This window comes from Carlito syrichta, unplaced genomic scaffold (assembly GCF_000164805.1).
Source record: "Carlito syrichta isolate Samal-C Ts95f unplaced genomic scaffold, Tarsius_syrichta-2.0.1 Scaffold309192, whole genome shotgun sequence".
NCBI classification, from domain to species: Eukaryota; Metazoa; Chordata; class Mammalia; order Primates; family Tarsiidae; genus Carlito; species Carlito syrichta.
This window is the reverse complement of record NW_007253288.1, coordinates 294,631-316,419: the sequence shown is the minus strand read 5'-3', so window position 1 is coordinate 316,419 and position 21,789 is coordinate 294,631. Positions and strand designations below refer to the sequence as shown.

At 40.4% G+C, this 21,789-nt stretch overlaps 1 protein-coding gene across 1 annotated transcript in view; it reads left to right on the top strand.

Annotated features, from left to right (window-relative positions):
* The window catches only part of LOC103269310 (egl nine homolog 3), a 28,652-nt gene extending 7,251 nt beyond the window's left edge, over positions 1-21,401 (top strand). The window contains exons 2-5 of the mRNA XM_008066890.2: positions 14,285-14,404; positions 16,237-16,373; positions 18,787-18,860; positions 19,687-21,401. Of these exons, the coding sequence (XP_008065081.1) occupies positions 14,288-14,404; positions 16,237-16,373; positions 18,787-18,860; positions 19,687-19,718 (360 nt within the window). The 5' untranslated portion in view covers positions 14,285-14,287 and the 3' untranslated portion in view covers positions 19,719-21,401. The remainder of the gene's footprint in view (positions 1-14,284; positions 14,405-16,236; positions 16,374-18,786; positions 18,861-19,686) is intronic.
* The last annotated feature ends 388 nt before the right edge of the window (positions 21,402-21,789 follow it).

Genomic DNA, 21,789 nt, shown 5'->3' with positions numbered 1-21,789 from the left:
TTTCCCTCTTAAACCAGTGTGATACTTCAGTTTCACATCTTCTTTTGATATTGATTTGTGGGTGAGTTTCTGTTCTTGTTTATGGTGAGCTGGGAGAGACTACGTGTACATATTTTCCATCCCCTGCCCCAACCCAATCCTAGCCGTACAGTCATACGGGTTTGCTGTTGTATAATGCAGGCATTCAGATCTTTTATTGGATTCACTGAGTACCTACTTACTGAGTGTCCTCTATGTTTAGTACAGTATCAGTACCTCCTCATTGTATCAAGCCAATTGTGGATTGCTTAGAAGGTACAATGATCAGTGTTTCAGAAGCTCTGGAGTATATTTGTCTACTTCATATTAAATATTTTTTCCTTCCAAAATGAGGTCAAAATAGTACTGTCACCTAAAAGTAATTCCAAGATACAAAGATCTTGATAGTAGACTTGGATGATTTGCCAATGGGAGGAAAACAAAATGAAAAACTTAATTCCAAGTGCCAGTGGCATCTAGTTTTGGTTCTGATAGGGGAACTTGAAGTTGTTTTGAAGTTTTCAAGGATAATACTTTTCCATTTGAACACCGCTTGGAAGCAGTCAAGACACATTGCTCTGGACAGTGTGCACATCTTAAGGAGCTTGCTCTGTTTTCTCCATACACAAAGATTCTGCCTGTGCCCCTCCCTCCAGCGTCCTTCTCATTTCTATTCACCCATCTAGTCAAACCTGAGGGACTATTATTCAGAAATCTCAATGCCCACACAATGAGTTTTTTTTTTCTTTGGGGCAGGGGAAGGCTTCTTTCATATTTATATTGTTTTGCAAGTTCATTTGAGTGACTGGAGTGGATAAGTAAAACCTCTTTTAAACACAAAATATTGACTCGGGCAGGAACATGGTCAACATTTGGCCTCTTTTTAAAAATTAGTTTTTATTTTTTAGGTTCACTCTGGAACCTCAAGTTTTATCTTTTTTTTTTTTGAGTTGGAGTCTCACTCGGTCGCCCAGACTGGAGTGCAGTGGCCGCTCCCGGCCACCGCAGCCTCGACCTGCTGGGCTCCGGTGATCCTTCCGCCTCAGCCTTTCGAGTAGCTGGAACTACAGGCACGCTCTACCACGCCCGGCTAATTTTTGATTTATTGTAGAGATGAGGTCTCACCAAGTTGCCCAGGCAGGTCTCGAACCTGCGGACTCAGGCAGTCCACTCACCTCAGCCTCCCAAGGCGCGGGGTTACAGACTGATTCACCGAGCCCGGCTATCTTTTTTTTTTTTAAAGTAAATTTTGCTTCCCTTTCTTTGTAGAAATTCTTGAGGAGGGAAGATTTTTTTTTTTTTTTAAAGTGACTTACTTTGATCATAAATCACTTGCCTTTGGTTCTTGTTCTTCCTGAAATCCATTTCATGTGGTTTTGCTACAGTGTAGTCGTCCTAAACCCAATTTCAATCATGTAGTCTCCATGCTTAAAAAACAGTAGCAAACCAACTCTGCCTTTTCTCCATTATCCACTGTACAATGCTATAAACTTAGCAAGGCATTGAAGGCCCTCTACCTCTGACCACGTCTGACCTTTCTACACATAATTTCCCGCCTCTGCCTTCCTTCCCTCCCAGTCCATGAAATGCTAGAAACTGACTAGCCGGGGCATACTGAGCTTCCCCATTGTCCTCCACTCTTCAGAATTCATCTCTAGTGCCTGTTCCATGACGTCTTCTCCTCTGCTCCCTGGAATTCTGTGGTGGCTCATTCCAGGCTGCCCCAGTACATTGATTTGTCAGGCAGCTCACCCTGCTAACCCCACCATCTCTAATTAGAAATTCTTTGAACAAAGAGACTGTTAAGCTTTGTTTATTTGTTTAGTGCTTAGAACAGTCCCTTACACTTCATAGGTGTTTGTTGGCATAATTTCATCTTCAAAACGAACTTCTATTTCAGTGGGTGTTGGGGTGTCAAAAGCTAAAAATATTTTGTTAGGAAAAAGTGGAAAGGACTTGCAGCCTTATCTCTAATTTGATGCCAGATAGATATATATATACACATTTTGAGTTGAGGTGGAGGCTGGAGTGCAGTGGCACGATTACTGCTTACTGCAGACTCGACCTCCTGGGCTCAGGTGATCCTTCTGCCTCTGCACACCACCATACTTGACTAATTTTTTTTTTTTAAGAGACTAGGTCTTGCTATGTTGCCTAAGCTGGTTGCCAACTCCTGGGCTCAAGCAATCCTCTTGCCTTGGCTTCCCAAAGTACTGGGATTACAGGTGTGAGCCACTGCGCCTGGCTAGTGCCAGATGATTTTAATGCCAAAATATTCTCTTAGAGTGGCACGCTATGGGAGACCATCTCAAAGGAGGACCTTAGCTTTTTTGCCTCCTTAGTTCTGAAATTCTTTTTTTTTTTTTTTCGAGTTGGAGTCTCACTCTGTCGCCCAGACTGGAGTGCAGTGGCCGCTCCTGGCCACTGCAGCCTCGACCTGCTGGTCTCTGGAGATCCTTCCGCCTCAGCCTTCCAAGTAGCTGGAACTACAGGCGTGCTCTACCACTCCCGACTCATTTTTGATTTATTGTAGAGATGAAGTCTCACCAAGTTGCCCAGGCGGGTCTCGAACCCGCAGGCTCAGGCAATCCACTCACCTCAGCCTCCCAAAGGCGCGGGATTACAGGCTGAGCCACCGAGCCCGGCTAGTTCTGAAATTCTATGCTTCACTCTAGAAACACCTGATTCACACTGGGATCTCGGCAGTTTATACATACAGGTCTGGCTCAAAGAAGCCAGAGAAGCCCGAGACCATGAAGCTTAGGGTTCTTGTTGTAGCTCAGCTCCTTGCATGCTTAATGGTCCTCAGTTTTCACTTTTTTTTTTAGTCGGAGTCTCACTGTCGCCGAAGCTGGAGTGCAGTGGTACTCTCACGGCCACTGCAACCTTGGCCTGCTGGGTTTAGGTGATCCTTCCGTTTCAGCCTTCCAAGTAGCTAGAACTACAGGCATGCATTACCATGCCTAGCTAATTTTTTGATTTATGGTAGAGACGAGGTCTTGCCATGTTGCCCAGTCTCCTCTCGCCTCAGTCTCCACTTCATTATGGACAAGTTAGATATTTATTTTTATATTTTAATTTAAATTTGGTTAGTACCTACCACTAGGCACTAGGATGGACATGCTACATTTTATTTCATCTTGTGATCTTGGGTAAGTCAGCTCTCTGAGCCTACTTTCTTCATCTGTAAGATAGGTACAATAATACTGTATATCTGTCTCTAGGATAAGGGATTAAATTAAAATTGAGATTAAATTTTTATCTGAGAAAGAAAAAGGTTACTTTCGGTGCCTCTCATTTGATTCCTGGAGAGAGTAGACTCTTACCCACAGTCAAGCTCCATCACTGACATGACAGTAATCCTCAGAGGCAGAGCCCAACACAAAACAGCAGTGCTAGAAAGTTACAACTGGAATGTTTCCTGCCAGCTTTAGGAATGACATTGCAAAGCCTGTGCCAGAAATTGCCCTAGGAATTCCTCTCACTTCCTGCTCTACCCACCCACTTTCAGTTCCCCAGATTAACTAGTGCAGTTGACTAATAATTCCTCTTTACCTTTTGTCATTTAGGGTGAGGCATCACACAAAAATTCTTGGTTTTGCCATGGAATAGCTGTGGTCCCTAGCCACAGCTGGGACCATCACCTGGGAACATGCTGTAAATACAAATCCTTGGACTTCTCCCCAAACCTACTGATTCAGCAACACACAAGTTCTCCAGGTGATTCTCATATTTACTTAAGTTTGAGAACCACTGAGCTAAGTTAATGCATTGAGAGGGGAGTACAAAGGGCTGGTGCTGTGGCTTCCTACGGTTTCTCTTTTAACAAGAAAAAGTTCAGTTGATCAGACCTGAGCTTTTTCATTGTGAAAACGAAACATGCCAGATATTTTTAGTTCATTTGGGAATTTTGTGAGAAAAATGGATCACATGTTAAACACACATACTTTTGTAATCTATTATTTGTACCAACAAACTTAATATTTTAGAACCAGAATTGCAGTGAAGTTTGGAAATGATTCCCTCTTATTGTGGTAAATAGAGGGGGAAAATAATCTTTGTTAGTGACTACAGGGTGTTGCTCCCCTAATATATCCAGCAGTCCTGCAAGAAGTGTGAGCCAAAGGCACCAGGAAGAATGAGAAAGAATTGGTGATTTTGCATGAATGCAAACTGGAAAATAGTGCCTTGCAGAGAAGGTGGCTTTCTCAGTAATGAGCATCTATTATGTGCTAACTGTGAACACCACACAGAAGCTTGAAGTGGTCTCTGGTCCTAGATCTAACAAGGTGTGAAGAGGCTGAGGTGTGGGACTTTTGGAGGGGGCGGGGTGGGGGAAACTTGACAAACATATTGAATCCAGCTTGATTGGAATCAAAGGTATGATTGGGTAGAGCCCAGTGAGTGGCTACAACTTGCCTTTTCTTATTTGGGCATGGAGGACTTTGATTTCCCAGTTAAGGGTTTGAGCCTGTGTTTGGTGAGTCAGGAAGATCATCTGAGACTCCTTTGTTGTGTTCTCTTGGAGTTGAAGGAAGGTGGTTTTATTCATAGTTACTGTGGAAGTAATAGCCCCCATTGTCAGATAACTTTTTTCATGGTATTTTAGAAGCAGTGCCTAGTGGTGGAAAAATGATGGGTTTGGAATTCTGGCTCATTTTTTAGTTCTGCGGTGTCTAATAAGTTATTCTTTTTGCCTCTGACTCTGTTTCCAAGATGGGGTTTATCTATCTCCGAGAAGCATGGGGACAAATCACTTAACCACCTACCTATCCCTAACCTCAGAGCCAGGTCTTTATTTCTAGTCCCCTTTCCGCTCTCAGAATAGTTCATACATGTCTCTCCTCCTAACAGCCTTCTACTTTTTGGCTCTTACCTCTCCTCTAAGCGACAATGAGTCTGCCTGCATCCAGTGAATTCTAATTAACATGGTAGTAGAGTCAAGGGGTCTCCTAAGCTTTGTGCATGAATAGGGAAAATTAATTTCATCCCTGGGGTTCTTTCACCAGGTGCCTCTCCTTTTCTTTCCAGGGGAAATACACGTTTGCATTTCCTTTAAAATTTTTTTTTTCTTAATTGGCCATTTGTCTTCTGACTTAGAAATAAGTCTGAAAACTGTGGCTTGTGTTAAACTGAGCTAATAAAGAAAGGTCATGGAGAGGCTGATTTCTTCCCACGGAACCTCAGGGAGGTAAAAGCAGCCTGGTCTGTGGGCTGGCCTTTGGTTAGATGTGGGCTGTTGACCAACGGCAGTGGAATCCTATATGGGCCCTGCAGGGGCTACAGAGATTTGATGGTGGGCTTGAGGTTGGCCCTGCAGTGGGTAGCCAAATCATAGATGACAACTTGGATAACTACCATTTCAGGTCAATTTCCTTTGCCTCTTACCTTTGTTAAAATTCTCCCCCTTGGAGCTTGAGTTCACAGATTCAATACCAAGCACACTCATTTTTTCATATTTGTGTACAATTTTTATGATTTTTCTATCATTCTGAAAGGGTGATAGGCAAGGTGTGGAGGGGGAGTCAAATATCTCAAGTAGAACTGAATATCTTAGTTCTCTCAAAAAAAAAAAGGTGGGGTGAATTAGTATCGTGGTAAAGCGTGACTTGATGATTAAGTCCTCACACCTTTCAGTCAGACTAACTGGGTTCGAAAAGGCAACCTCACCTAACCTCCCTGTGCCTCTGTTTTCTTATCTGTAAAATGGAGATAATGTACCTACCTCCTGAATTATTACGAAGAGTAAAGGAGGTCATATTTGTGAAGCACATAGAATAGTGCCAGGCACATAGTAGGCACGATACAAATGTTTGTTCAGTAAGTGTGGCTACTGAATTTCACGAGTTCTAATTCTATACTGACTTGTGTGTGTCATTTCTTTCATTCAGCGTATATATTTTTCTAAGGACTGAAATGCAAATGTAGATTTCTCCTGTTTTAGGAATCCTGCTTCAAGGAATTTTTCGTGACATGTTTTGATTGGTAACTACATTCTTTCATACATTATCCATTCATAAATTCTTATCACTTGCATTTGAGTTATCATGGATTCTTTCAAGTATTTTGGGATTAATTTCAGATGAGAATTTGAAGAGAGCCAGATTCAATTCTCTGACAGGTGTGCAGTCACAAGCATTCCTTGCCTCTGTTATGCTCAGAGCCTTTAGAGAGCCATAGGTGAAGTTTTAGTTTTCTGGTAAAGCTGTTTTCTCACATCAAAGGAAGTTAAATATTGTTTTTCTATAGAAATATCTAGGAAAACTTGTAGGGCCATAGGATAACTTCTAGGGTTAACGACATCTATGGAGGAAGTGTGACTCAGGGAACATACTGCTGCTCACCTTCCCAGGAATCAAGACATTAAACGAGGTATGTGCAAAGTGCCACCAGACTACCTGGGGTCTCAGGAAACAGCAGCTGGTAGTATTTGGGAAAGGCATCAGAAAGGAAATGGTTAAAAGCCTGTCTTAAAGTCCTTACCTCTTGGCTGGACTGACTTTTGCTGATTTTCTAAGTGTGAGGAAGCTCTGTTGAGAACATTTCTCTGGTGACTGGGGTAGTGATGGGGGTGGGGGGAGGGTTCTCAGTGTCCATTCTCTGCTTAGGCTGCCTGGCAGTATGCTCGGGTATGGGCTGGTTGCCACCCTCACGCAGCGCACGTAGCCCTGTCACTCAGCCATCACCCTGCTGGCTCTGAGCCAGGCCTCCACGGGAAGGGCTGCCTGCCCAAACCCAAACAGCCTGTATTAATACGCCGATGTTGCCGGGCCTGTTTACTGGGCCTAATTGCATGGGCTTTGGCTGAATCCCCTCCAAGGAGAGGAATTAACCACAATGCAGAAAAGAATGACAATCGTCTCTTAAATTCTTGGCCTCTAAGAGTTTCAGTGGCTTCTTGGGGGAGGGTGATTCATTCAGAAGTTCATGCATGAAGTGCAGATTCCCCTGGAATAAAATCTTGATCTAGTACAGTACAGTGAGACTTTATAGGCCTGTGAATCCCCTGTAATTGTGTGCAGACTTTGTGCATGTGTGTGTATACGAGTGCACACGTACGCATATTTCTTACATCTCTTTAGTGTAAGAATCTCAGAGGGCTATTGCTGTACCTGGCAGAACTATCATTATTGACTCAGGAGAACTAAATCAATGGCTCCAGAATCTGGGTGGATGTCCAAGCTAGGGCCAAGTTCATCTGAGGACAGTTTTTAAACTGATGGTAAGTTCTTTGTTCTTCAGGCACAATGTTCTGGCCTGACCAGGAGAGGGGTGGGCAGACCCACTTCCCTAAAGCATCTGAGAGTTATAACCTCCAACTTTTTATTTTCAGAAGTACTAGAGTTTTTACATCATTTCAAAATTCAGGTGTAGGGGACATGATGATGATTGCTCTATGCTGGGAAGTGAGGTTATGGGTAGTGAGTGGTGTTTTGGGTATGTAGATTCCGGGAGAAGAATTATTTTTGGTGAGGATTTAGGGCAAATGAGGAAGGCAGAAGTACATGTCATTGTAGTAATAGAATAGCAAAAAAACCCATTTTCATGAATAATTTGGTATTTATTGAAAGGATTATCTACTTGACAGCTATTTGACTGTTTGAATGTCTACCTGGTGTTCTGAATCTTCTGAATTGTGTCATCAGATGCTGAAACTTTGGGAAGGGGAGTGTGGTAGCTGGACACAGCTTGTGTTGTTGCCCACCAGAAGCATATTTTCTATTTCCCCCTTATTTTGTTACATCAATATCTAACCAGAAGCTCCAGAAGGCAGGAAGTAGCTAGGCCTGTGCTTAGTCAACAGCACAGATAACAAGCAAGATGCCAAGATAACCGACAACAGTTTGCGTAAAATTTCCAAATTTTTTAAAGAAAGCTCTTACATTATCTACAATTAATTTCTTTATGCCAGTCTAGGTGAAGTTAGAATGAATGTATAAAAATTCTAAAGCACTTTTAAATTTTATTTTTCCCATTCTGATTATTTTATTTTATTTTGTAATAAGGATGTGGGGTACAATTCAGGGTTGGGTATACAAATGTTGATTATGCAGGTGCCCTTGCTGAGGAGGTGTGCTAAAGCACTTCTAATGTTTATAAGTTAGTGTTGCTTCGCCGTCACATCGAGACCTTACTTTTTCAATTTCATATAAAGGATAGGACCAATTGGCAATGAGTGGAACTTCCTGTCAGTGACATTTTCTTAAAACTTGATGAAAGCTTTGTATAGTTTCCATCATCTTGTAAAGAGGCTTTGTGAACATTGTACTGTAGGAATTTAATTTAAATGACAACAGTGGATCCCATGGGGATCCTTGAAGATCACATACCCCTGAACAAGGGAGATGACGGAAAGGCTAAAGCAATAATTCCGGTTTGCTTTTCATGTCCTCTGGATTTAAACTGTAAAGGATTCTTGGACTTCTTTCCTCTCGCTCCTTGTCAGAGCCAAGTGGAAAATAATGGAATTTGACATTTTGGCTTAATTTATCTTTAGAATTTTTTTTTTTTTTTAAGAGCAAACGTGCAAACTTAATTCAAAACAAATCCTATGCCTCTTTCAGATTTTTTCTCATTCTGGCCTTTCCTGCAGCATGCTAGCATAGAGTAATTTGACTACTGATTTTTTTATTTTTGTTTTTCGTTTTAAATAGCAGTATTTCCATTTTAGAGCTGCTTGCTGCTAGCACATATCATGCCTTTATTCCAGTTACTAATCTTCCCTCTCCTGCCTCAAATGAATCCCAGTGAGGCCCTACCTCAGCAGGGTTCCTTTACGAATGTAGGACCTAAAGTGTCTAACCACAGGGCTGCCCCCGCTCACTGGCCACACTCAATGCGTGTGTTAAAATATGTACTGAACACAAATCACCCAGAAAAATGACCCTGGAAGTATAGCCTTCAGCTCCTCTACCCACAGCTGACTAAAAACTTTGGCAAGTTTGTCACCTAGGCTGTTGTTACCCGCATATAAGTAAGACTCATTTCTGGCCAGAAAACTTCAGCTGCTACATTCTACGCTATGATGAGCTGTTTGGCTATGTTTCCAAGCTAAAGAAGGTGCATAGCCTCATGTATTTCTTCCCAATTCTTCACCTGTCTGATGCCTTTTGAGGGAGAAGGGAAGGATCCTGGGTCCCCTTTGCTCTGTACTGGGTGGACATGGAGAAAGGCCTTGAGAGAGGGAGGTGTGAGAGGCAATTGGAATGTGGATGACATTAAGGATGGGGCTTTGTCTTTGGACAGGATATGTCTGAGCCTGATGGAGTGAGATGGGGAAGGTGCCTACTCAGGAGCTTTCCTAAATTAGCATGATTTCTTGGGTGACCTCACACAGTGATCTCAGGATATAGCCTGATAAGTCTTTTTTTCTGTGGCCCTAATTACAAAGTTGGGATCAATAATATTGAGAATTTACATAAATATCTGATTGCTTGCTCCTCTTATAAAACCTGAAGACTGACCCTCATTGAAAATGATAGTGCATTCCCTGGTATGGGTGGCACAATACACGTTTCAGAGTTCTGATCCATGTATACCTGATTGCCTACAGTCATTTATTTACCAGCAAGTGGCAAAAGCTATTTTAGTTAGCCAGCCCTGGACTTGAAACTACAAAGCTCTTAAGTAGAATTGGATCCCGAAGGCAAGGCATGAACAGAAGGGAGAACAGACATGCCACATCATAGCTTTATAAATAACTGACATTTATTAAGCACTTAGTGTATGTCAGGCTTTGCACTAAGCATTTTACATGGATTAGCTCTTTCAATTCTCATAAACCCATTTTATAGATGCATAAACCAAGGTGTAAAGAGGTTAAGTTCAGATAATCCTGTACTTTGGTTGCATTTTATTTGAAGTACATTCTGCTTAAGACCACTCTTAATTCAAAACAAATCCTTACAAAGGGTGGCCTGTATTTCTGCTTATCAGCTAGAGGGGTCTAGCATTTGTCAGTAGATCAAAGTACCAGTTTAAAGGTCATTCAACCAAATAGTTGTGAAATCCCACTATTCTTGACAAATTTTAAATAATGGATTTTCATTTATTCGTAAAATGTTGCAAATAAAATGAAATTTGATTGATACTTTAATTTGCTGAGATAAAATTTGCATAAAATGGCACTATATTATAACAAGATCAATTTATGCTGGTGAATCTGACTCCAAAGTCATGAGCAATGTAAAATACCTTTTTATAAAAATACATGTTAGGAGACCGGGCGCAGTGGCTCATGTCTGTAATCCCAGCACTTTGGGAGGCTGAAGTGAGAGGATTGCCTGAGCTCAGGGGTTCGAGACCAGCCTGGGCAACTTGGCAAGACCTCATCTCTACAGTAAACCAAAAAATTAGCCGGGTATGTGGCAGCACATACCTGTAGTTCCAGCTACTTGGAAGGCTGAGGCAGAAGGATCACCTGAGCCCGGCAGGTTGAGGCTGTGGTAGCCGTGAGCAGCTTGCCACTGCACTTCAGCTTGGGCAGCAGAGTGAGACTCCTATTAAAAAAAAAAAAAATCATGTTGTGACTGTTAATGGAGAAGTGATAAGTCTAACCAGAAGACCTGTGCATCTCAAAAAATGATAATTGTTGCTGAGTGGACAGTAGAGGTCAGTAATACCAATTTTTTGAGACTTTTTTTTTTCATGTAATCAAGCTGTGGTTGATGATATTCAAGAGCATTCTGTTTAGGCCGAATCCTAAACTTTTATTTTTCGATTTTGCCTATGGACTTGATGAGATTTTTTTCTTTTTTCTTTTGAAGTCAGCTCACTGATAACTAACAGAACTACACTGTTTTCTTTTCCACCTGTGGCATTTAGGGAGCTGATTTTTATACTGGGATTTGACTGTTACAAATCTATATATCTGTATACATCTTCAAAGAATACATATGTATTTCCTGCCTGAACATGGCCACATAGCTGTCTAGAGCACGTATTCTGGTCTACAGCCAGCCCAGGACCACCTGGTTCAACCCTCCAATCTCTTCCTATTCTTCTGAGAATGGGGTGTGGTGGACACACTGTGGGGTCAGTGGAGGGAATGGTGAATGTGTAAGGGGATATGTGGATTTATCTGTACATCCAAGAATAGAAACTACAGGACTATACTGTATGTGCTATTGTAGATGACACTAATGTGTTATTAAATGTCTGTAAATTTCAGTTATTAATCTAGCCGGAAAGTTTTAGTAAATGAAAAGCCTGTAATAAATAAGACATCCTTCTGATATGTGTCAGTGTTATTGCTTGGCATGTTTGCTACATGATCATTAAGGTACTCTGGCCCTGTTCTTATAACAATAAAGCGCTGAAGCCTTTTCTGTTGTACACTCTAAATCCCTTCCCAGGCTTGATGAGGTTTAGATAGCAACTCAGTTGAACTGATCAGTTTCCGGAGTTTGTTACTGCCCCGTGCACGAATTGGCACAGAAGTGAATGGCTAGTTATTGAAGTGAGACTTGCTTCACAGTGCGTTCTTAGCCTTGTGGTTTTAGACCCTGTCAAAAATCACAAATAGTTGGGAATGTGCCCAAGCCAAGACCCATCTCCTATGGCACTCATCCAGAAAACACACTGATAAAATTGGCTGAAGGTAGCTTCAACTGGCCCACTGAGGCTCGCAATGATTTCCTTTCATTGTTTCCAACTTGATGCATGTGGCTTCTAGAACCAGGAGAGAGGGTGAATATTCACTCTGACTGAGAGCTTATCTCTGTTCTTCTCCCTTAAACAATCAGATACTTTGCTGACAATTAGGGGTTTTGTCCATTAAAAGTAAGTCCTCTGGAATTGGCTCTTTCTTTGTGTCTGTGTTTTATAGATGCAGCATTTACTAGAGGATGTGCTTTTGTGAGCTTGTGTTTATCTTTTTTCCCCCCCAATATTTTAATCTGAGCTGAGTTCTGAAGCAGAGAAGCAATACTTGATGATGCCATGAAGAGCTCTGTTGCTTTTTCTGGGGTCGTTGCTTGGATCAAGTTTTAGGTCTTTTAGGACCTTCAGAGGCTGTGTAACCCAGGATTTTCTTTATAGGAAAGAAGCTTAGCCTGGATCACACAGTTAGTTGCAGAGTGAACTAGATGGCAGGCTCCAGACCACTGACCTTTTCCTTCGAGTAGAGCTGTTTAAGAATATAAGTATATAGCATTGATGGAGTACGTTTTCTTTTCAGACACACACAATGGGGGAAGGCTGAGATGGTAGAGAATCCAGCCTGTAATTGTTTGTGACTTGAGTGACTTTCATTATTGGTTCGGTGGTGCCTCTTAGAATCCTGAGAGCGACTTCTAGGAATGGGTAATTCCTTAGTTTTTATAGGTGACTTCATTTATCTATTCTTCTCCAGCTAGGCTCATCATTTCTGTCTACTACCAATCACCCTTTCCCAAGCCATGCTCTGCTTGGTGGTCGTTTGTTAAATATTGCAGCCACCTCAAAATTTCACCTTCTGAAAGATGTTCAAGCTAACGGCCTAACATCAGCTCTAGGGGTGACGTTGCATTGACATTTTCAATGTTCAAAGGCAGGATGTGGGGATTGTTAGCTGTATGAGGATATAAAGTGTGAGAGATATGGTGATTTGAGCTTTAAAATCATTGTAAAGTCAAATTGCCATTCAGCCTTATTGATCTGTATGCAAGGTGTCTGATGTCTAGTTCCATGTTTTCGTGCTACTATTGGGAATGACTTGGCAGCTGCATTGAAACTGATTCATTGAACCACTAGAAGCATTAATTTGGGGCTCTACCCAACTGGTCATCTTACCAATGAAGCAGCCCTCTGTCAAGAAATATATGACGTGGATGCCTATGTGTATGTTTGAAGACAGGTTTTTAAAATGACAAAATTAGCTATCAATTTAGGTAGAATGTGAACTTGCTCTCCAAAGAGCCATTCACTAATTCATTGATATGTTCATAAAAATTTAAGTGGACACCTTCTCTGTGTCAGGTACTGTCCTAAGTGTGAGGAATATATCAATGAAAAGAACAGGAAAAAAGATCCCTATTCTCACCTTTTTTTTTTTTTTTTTGAATCAGAGTCGCTCTCTGTTGTCCATGCTGAAGTATAGTAGTGGCACACTTACAGCCACGCAGTCTCAACCTGCTGGGCTTAGGCGATCCTTCCGCTTCAACCTTCTAGGTAGCTGGAAGGGCATGCGCTATCATGCCCAGCTAATTTTTCTTGATTTACTGTAGAGACAATCCCCTCACCTAACCTCCCAAAGTGCTGGGATTACAGGCATGAGCCACCGCACCCAGCCTCTTATCCTTATCTTATGCTGTTGGTTCCGATGTCGTCCCTGCACATATCACATCCCTACAGAAATATTTTTAAAATATGTAAGTATCCTGTGAAGAAAAAAAAAACTGGCTTTTTGTGCTTTTCTTTTTTCCCTATCCTCTGCTTTTTCCAAGGGACAGTTACAGTTTTGTTACCTTCTAGTAGTAATTCTCTAATAGTAATTTCCAGTAGGATTTTTGGTATGGCTTTCGGCTTTATTCCTATACTTGGTTGATACAGGTAGCACTTAGAGAAATAAAGAGAACTCCAGATTGCCACCTGATTTGATAATTATTAGGTAGGGAGAAGACAAGCATGAAGAAATACATAAGATATGTGTGTGACATTTTCTCTGAAAGGAATCTTCCCGTGTTGTCTTGCTACAAAGTTAAGGTGTAACTTCCTATTGATGCTTCTCTCTTCCTTCCATCCTAAGCATTGTATTGAGCTGACCTTTTCCTTCTTTGTGACTGGTTCTGTCTCTTTGTAATGCAAGTACCTTTCTTTAGCTATTATTCTAAAACAGCATGAGTGAGTCAGTGATTCAGGGGCACCTGCTAAACAGGCATCATTTCTAAGCTCCACACCCAGTGAATCTGATTTTATAGTTCTGGGATGGGAACCTAGAACCTGCTTTTCCAAAAGGGAATATTGGAAAAAAGGCAGGGCTTGCTAATACTGATGTAGATGGGTTACTTTGAGAAAGAATGTCTAGAATGGAACTACGGGAATATTGTTGAACCACTTGCCACTGGACTGAGCCATAAGATGAGACTGAGCCATAAAATGAGACCTGACTGTTAATCTTATTCACTGAAGAGTCCAAAGTTATATACTGTACATACAATTAAGAAGCTAGCAGCCACTTATAAATGTCACATAGCACCCAAAGAGACTGTGTTACTTGTCTGTGCACCAGTGAGAAGAGAGGATTTTCTTAACTTTGTTAACTAGCATTCTTGGTATCTCTTTGTAGGCAATGGTGGCTTGCTACCCTGGAAATGGAACAGGTTACGTTCGCCATGTGGACAACCCCAATGGTGATGGCCGCTGCATCACCTGCATCTACTATCTGAACAAGAATTGGGATGCCAAGGTACTTTGCAATAATGGGAGTAGAACGTGGGGTTAGAAACTGTAGGAAAAGAGTTCAGATAACTTAGAGGAGAGTTTCATAATAGCCCTAGGATGTGAGGGCAATCTGACTGTGGCATCTATCACTTCATTGATCGTCAAGGTTGATTTGGCTTATCTGGCTGACTAGGCGGATGTCCCCGTCCTCCCTCACCACTCCATGTGTGTCTCCCTCAAAACTGTGCACTCGGTCAAAGAGGACAACCATCCCCGCTGGAGGAGGACCATTCTTTGGTCAAGGGTATATGAGTAGCTACTATCCCCCACTAGAACCTCTAAACAAGCTCTCAAGGTTCATAATAGCCCTGTAGCCCACTGACAAATCATTTTTGTTTCTGTTTTATCTCTTCCTCCCCCTCCATGAAATTAGTATTAAAGTTGATGAGATGAAAACCGTGGACTTAAAGATAATTTGGAGAGGGATAAACAAGGTGATCATTAAGGTGTGGGAGGGATGGTTGATGAAGGGAAGGTAATTGAATATTAGGGCTAGGGATCAATTTTTTAAGTCTACTTCAGAGCTGTTATGACTCTCAATGCAAAATAAGACATACATTTTTCTCTTCCAGCAGCAACATTGAGTAAGTTCCTCAAAAATAGAATTGTATGCTATAAAACCATCCCCAAGAGAGGTTTCTCACACAGCCTTCTCTCTTGGGGTAATATGTCTCATGATGGCTGCTTGCCATCACTTACTGTGGTCTCTGGATGCCAAAGGCTTTGTGGCTTATCTTTGTATTGTAGAACTTATCGATAGATAGAGATATAAGGTCTGGTTCAACTTTTACAGACATTTGTCTGGACTTTGTATGCTTTCTGAAAGTTAAGAATGATTTAGGAGTCTGGGAAGTCAGAGAACTTTTCAAGCTTATTTGGCTTTTGAACCTTCTGCATCTCCATTTCCTGTTCATTAGGGCTGTCATAAAGCAATCATATTTTATCTGGGGTCAGAAAAACAAAACCTGGGAAACCAGTGAAACTGTGAAAAGGTCTGTCTCTTCTCCCTGTTTGGTATCATGACTGGAATATATCCATGAGGGCTCCTTTAAAATCTTTAGAGGTGCTGTTATAGGCAAGAGAGTTATCAGGTTGGTAATAATAAATTGCAAGGTATGAAATCATCCAACAAATATTTGAGTTCCTGCTAGTGTCAGGCATTTTGCTATGGGGAAACATTGATATGTGAGGCCTGAATTCTCTGAATATGGTTATTCTAGTAGAACAGATTAGGTATACATGTAAAAAGAAAAAAGAAAAGTAATTCCAGGAAAAGAGTGATATGTCATAAAAGGTGTAGATAAGGTAATCTGAGAGTTCAGAAAAAAGAACACATCCCTTCCAACTAGCAAGGTCAGATAGGAGTTGAGTCCAGAAGAGAGCTGTAAATTCTAATTGAGGGGGAAACTATGTGATAATTTTCTTAGAAAGTTGTTAATATTAGATGGAAACGTGAAACTGCGGGAGTTTTTCTATAGGTCAGAAACAGTCGAATATTGGCAATTCTGTATGATTCAATCTAATACTACTCTATTTTGTGTCTGCAGGCCTCATGATTGTGTGGGTGAGAATGCTTTTATAAGGTGAATAAGGAGATATCTCTAGCTGAGTCTGAAGTAAAATTTAGTACAAAGTGTGAGGTTGAAATAGAAATTTGGGGGTTATACATACTTGGAGTGGTGTTATATACATTTGGAGTGGTAGTTAGAAGGTAGCATTGTATCTAGATGGGGCTGAAATATTGTTGATAAACTACTTCTGGGGCCAGGAAATGATCGATCTTCTTGTGGTCCTCAGCTACATGGTGGGATCCTGCGGATATTTCCAGAGGGGAAATCGTTCATAGCAGATGTGGAGCCCATTTTTGACAGACTCCTGTTCTTCTGGTCAGATCGCAGGAACCCACACGAAGTACAGCCTTCCTACGCAACCAGGTAACAGCCAGGGCCTTGATTCCTCTTCAGGATCGCTGATAGACATCCTACTTCCCAGGGGACTCTCTGAACTTGTGTCCTGCACTTACGGGGAACTGACCACACCCCAAAGGTGACAGCAAGCCTGTTTGGTGTCAATAAACATTAAAGGAGCATCTTTGGATTCTTTGAATTTAGGTCAAACCTAACTTCAGTTTGAAATTACCATTAACAATTTGTTTTCCATTAGATGAGCATATTGGATTCTAAATTTCTCATTGTTTTTATCTTCTCTCCTTTCCTCTCCTCCATTGCCTTCTCCTGTCCTTTAAAAATTTAATGCTAGGCCGGGCAAGGTGGCTCAAGCCTGTAATCCCAGCACTTGGGGAGGCTGAGACAAGAGTATTGCCTGAAACCAGGGGTTCAAGACCAGCCTGGATAACTTGGAGAGACCTCGTCTTCACAGTAAATAAAAAAAAAATTAGCTGGGCATGGTGGCACATGCCTATAGTTACAACTACTTGGAAGGCTGAGGTGGAAGGATCGCCTGAGCTCAGCAGGTTAAGGCTACGGTGGCTGTGAGTGTGCCACTGCACTCCAACCTTAGACAGACAGAATGAGACTCTAATTCAAAATAGCTAACTAACTAAATTATTTAATTAATTAATTAAATGTTGAACTACTCCTGAAGAATATTGGCTATTACATATCAGGAATTCTGTCTGCTCACTATGGATGAATTTACAAGTTGTCAGTTGCAAGCAGAGAAAGAACCTTGAGAAAAGAAAATATAATTTGTTTGAACTTTTCCTTTTTACTGTTTTCTTAGTTTAAAAGTGACATGAGCCAGGCGTGGTGTCTCGTACCTATAATCCCTGTACTGTGAGAAGCCAAGGTGGGAGGATTGCTTGAGTCTAGGAATTTGAGACCACCCTGGGCAATATAACAAGAGCCCATCTCAACAAAAAAGAAAAAAATTAGCTGGTGTGATGTCACACGCTTATGGTCTCAACTACTTGGGAGACTGAGGTGAGAGGATCACTTGAGCCCAGAAGTTCAAGGCTTTGATGAGCCAGAATTTGTGATTGTGCCCCTACACTCCTGCCTGGGTAATAGGACAAGACCTTGTCTCAAAAAAGAACAAAAAAAGAAACAAACAAGCAAATTGACTTGGGCTTGCTGTATTCATGTCCCAACAATTGGATGTTTTATTAATCTTTTATTTATTGTGTGCACATGAAGATTTTCAGAGTAACTGAACAATTTAGTATAGTTTAGTATTAATCTACATATTCTTGATAAAAATCTTAATTCCAGATTCTGCCTGTCATTTACCTTTGAGTCCAAAGCTGTAAACCAAGCTGTACTAGAGTGCTGTGGAGTATAACTTGTCATGGGAATAGCAGTCGGGGGCAGGAGGAGGGAGTTTTGGGAGGAATGATGACTAAACCTTAACAAGCCTAATTAAATTAACATCACATGTGTCCCCCTCCAGAAATCACAGATCTGGGCCCCAACCAGAGTTACATATTAACTGACAAATTGGAATGTGTTTTCAATGAGCAAGCAACTAATTCTATCACTGCAGTCTGCTTGTGACTTTTTTTTATGAGGTACCATAATTAGATCCTGTCATTTGTGGCAGAATTCTCTGGTTTTTCCCCATTCCCACAAGGATTGGTTTCACAGGGAAAACATTAGCAAATGTTGATGGGAAGCCTTGAAAAAAAAATCAAGCACTGTAGAAATTCCAGGAGCTAATAATAATTATACAATGAAACTTTTTTAAAACCTAAGTATGAAATGGTTCCCATTATAGTCTATCCCATGGATGGGATAAAGAAATTAGTGGGAATGCAGTAGAAAACTTGAGGGCATTATTATTCAGTTGCATCTTTGCCTTAATGTCCAAAATGAATGAAAGAAAGCCAAGAGTTGTAAATGTACTGTGATTTAAATAAGTTAATTTTAAAGCTTTTTTGCAAATGTCACCTCTTCCTCTCTGTGCTCTCCTTGCCTACTTGGGTCTCCCAGTGTTTAGCAGAATGACTTCTAGTCTTTTCTGCATAGATCATATTTACCTGTTGCATTACTGTTAAATCCCTTGACTCCCCTGTTTGAGCCTGAGATCCTTGAGGAAGAGGAAGATCTGCTCACAGGATCATTTGTATTCCCACTGCCCAGGGTAACCCCTGGCACATACCTGAAATTCCCTATGTGTTTTACATATCTATGTGTTTTATTTAATGTGTTTATTTAAGTAGAATTAAAACCAGAGACATTAACTTTAAATTAAAATTGGAGTGGACTTCTAGTAATAGGGGAAACTTTAAATGTTTGTTTTACAAATGACTTTAATGTGAGATTTATAGGAATTTTATTTTTTTAGTAGTATTTCAAAATTTCTTTTCTTATACTTGCTTATTTTTCACAGATACGCTATGACTGTTTGGTACTTTGATGCTGAAGAAAGGGCAGAAGCCAAAAAGAAATTCAGGAATTTAACTAGTATGTGTTTGATCATTTTCTGTGACTTTTGATCAAATTGATCCTTGACTTTTATTCAATTTTATGTATCTTCTAATATACTCTGTTCAGTCTCAGTTATGGCTGAGTTTCATATATAATGACATCTTGATGGTTTTAATTCTGAAAAAAAGCAGAAAAAATGCAAAGGGCTTCCTCTGAAAATGCCTACTGATTGTGTGTTGGTTTATGATAGATGGGAAATAGTTTACTTTTTATTATTAGTGTTAGACAGTCAAACATAATATTAAATTTTACCCATGATTTTGGCACATTACAAAGGAAATATAATGGAACCCAGTTACCATGGCTAATTTGTTATATTGGGTGAAACTGTCACTCTCTATATAAAAGCAGGGCTCTTGTAATATAAACTGAATATGACTTAACACCATTCCTGTCCTCTCCAACCAGGATTGCAAAGCAGCCTTTCCCAAAATATGTTGTATTAAAATACTACTCCTGCCAAGTTGGTTTATGAAAAGGTAAATTCCTGGTCCCAGAAATGTGGGCAGTGCTGCATACTGTATCCCTCTCTTGAAGAATCACATTGCTCATTGGCATATTAAATTAAGGCTCTAAGAGATTCTATAGTAAGGAGATTATGTAATATTGCCTAACCGATAGCCCATTTGCACTGTATACCTCTCAAACACCAAAGGAAAACACCTTTTGCAAACTCTTTCAGGAGTTACTTTGTTGTATAAGTTGAGTAGTTACAGGAGTCTTTTTTGGGGTGACATTTGTGTCATAAAATTCATTAGATCTGACAACCTACCCTCTTTGTTCTCTTTTGTCCCCAAACCAGGGAAAACTGAATCTGCCCACACTGAAGATTGACCATGCTCTGAAATCTGCTGGCCTTGTTCATTTTAGTAACAGTTGCTGAATTCTCTTTAAGAATTGAGATCCAAAGATGGCTCCTTCAGTGACGACAAACACCCTCTCCTGCTTACATCTTTCACATCCCTGTCTTGTGTGTGGTACTTCGTGTTTTCTTGCCAAGACTGCATTGACCTTCCGATGCTCTCTTTGCCAGATGAGCTCATTTGCTAACTCCAGAAATTCCTACAGACATCCTAGTTGGCCAGCGGCTTAACTAATAGATTTGGCAATACTGGCTATCAAGACAAGAGCCTAAGTGCACAGGCGAGGGAATGAATCTTACTTGCACTTTATGTATACTTCCTGGCTTGAAAGGAAGAAGTGTGAAAAGAAAAAAAAAATGGTGGCCGATGCTGCAGAGAGGCATCATGGGAGTCTTAACAGCAGGAAACAGAAATTTGTGTCATCTGAACAATTTCCAGATGTTCTTAATCCAGGACTGTTGAGGTTTGTGGAGAATTAGCACAACCTAATGACATTATTACCTCTAGAAAGGGCTGCTGTCATAGTGATCAATTTATAAGTGTCCCATGGGGCGGACACTCCTTTTTCTCAGTCCTGCAACCTGGATTTTCTGCCTCTGCCCCATTTTGCTGAAAATAATGACTTTCTGAATGAAGATGGCAACACCATTTTTTCTCTATTTTTACTTCTTACCTGGAGAACCTAATTCCCCAGAAGCTAAAACTAAATGTTAATTTTTTTTTGGTTGCTTTGTTGGAATGGAATTTGAATTTAAATCAAAGGAAAAATATCTACCTAGTAGTTTGGTATCAACCTCTGATAACAACATGAAAAGAGCTAGGTCTACTGATAGACAATAAACATGTGTGCATCTTGAACAGTTTGAGAGGGGAGATGGAATCGGATTTGTGGGGGTCCCTGTTTTTTCGTTTTCCTTTTTAATGAGCTCACCCTTCTTTAACAACATAAAAAAGAATAGGTGCTGTATTTTAAAAAGGAAATGGAAATAAAAAGAAAATCTCAAAAGCTATTTGAGTTCTTCTACGTTGTCTGTCCCTGGCAGCCTTTCTTTAGCTGACCGGCTCTTCATATCTACTGTGGTTGGCGTTGTGGCCAGAATCATGGAATTTGCTAGAACCGCAGAAGGTTCTATTACAGCACTCTGCTTCTGCAATAAGCAGAGATCCCACTGCCTCAAGAACTCTGTATTTGGCATCCATGAAAATTACACTTGCTAGTTTGCAATTTTACTTTCATGTTTTTAAAATCTCCTTAATTTCTTGCTTGAAAATCCTATAACCATTAAAGAGCCAGAAATGTTTTATTATGTACAAATATATTTATATATAGACTTTCCCAAATAGATGTTTACTTTCTCCTTTTCTGGTTTTGGAAAATTTCCAGATACAACTTGTCATCATTTATTCTCACTACTGCTCTATTTTTTTTGTATCTTAGTACTCATCACCTTCTAACTTACTATGTAATTTACTTATTTATTATGTTTATTGTCTTGTATCCTTTCTCTAGAGTGTAGGCACAACGAAGACAGGGATTTTTGTATGTTTTTAATCAATGCAATATAGTCCCAGTACCTAAAATAGTGCCTGGCACATAGTAAGGGCTCAGTAAATATTTTTTGAATAAACTCGATCTCCTATGTTAGCATTCTAATGGTTTGATTCACTTCCTCCATCTTTGGCAGGAAGAGCTCACCAGAATTTTTACACATATCTTTCTAACATTATTGACTTACAAATTTAGGCTAAGAGTTTTAGAAAGGTTTGGTCATAGTGTCATTTCATATTTGTTTACCTATGAATAGGTCCTACCTTGACCACTATGAATCTGAAAATTGAAGAAATAATATTTTTGCCCTTCTGTATCCTGGCATGGTAAGAGTAAAATAACAATAGCTTCAGATAGGACAGAGTAAGCTCCTTTACAACAATTCTGAAAAATTTTAATAAGAGAGAAAGAAGAAAGTTTATTAGGAATTTTATATTCTGTAAAATTGTAACTACATTTTTTTCCATGGTTACTAATGTCATGAGAAGAGTGA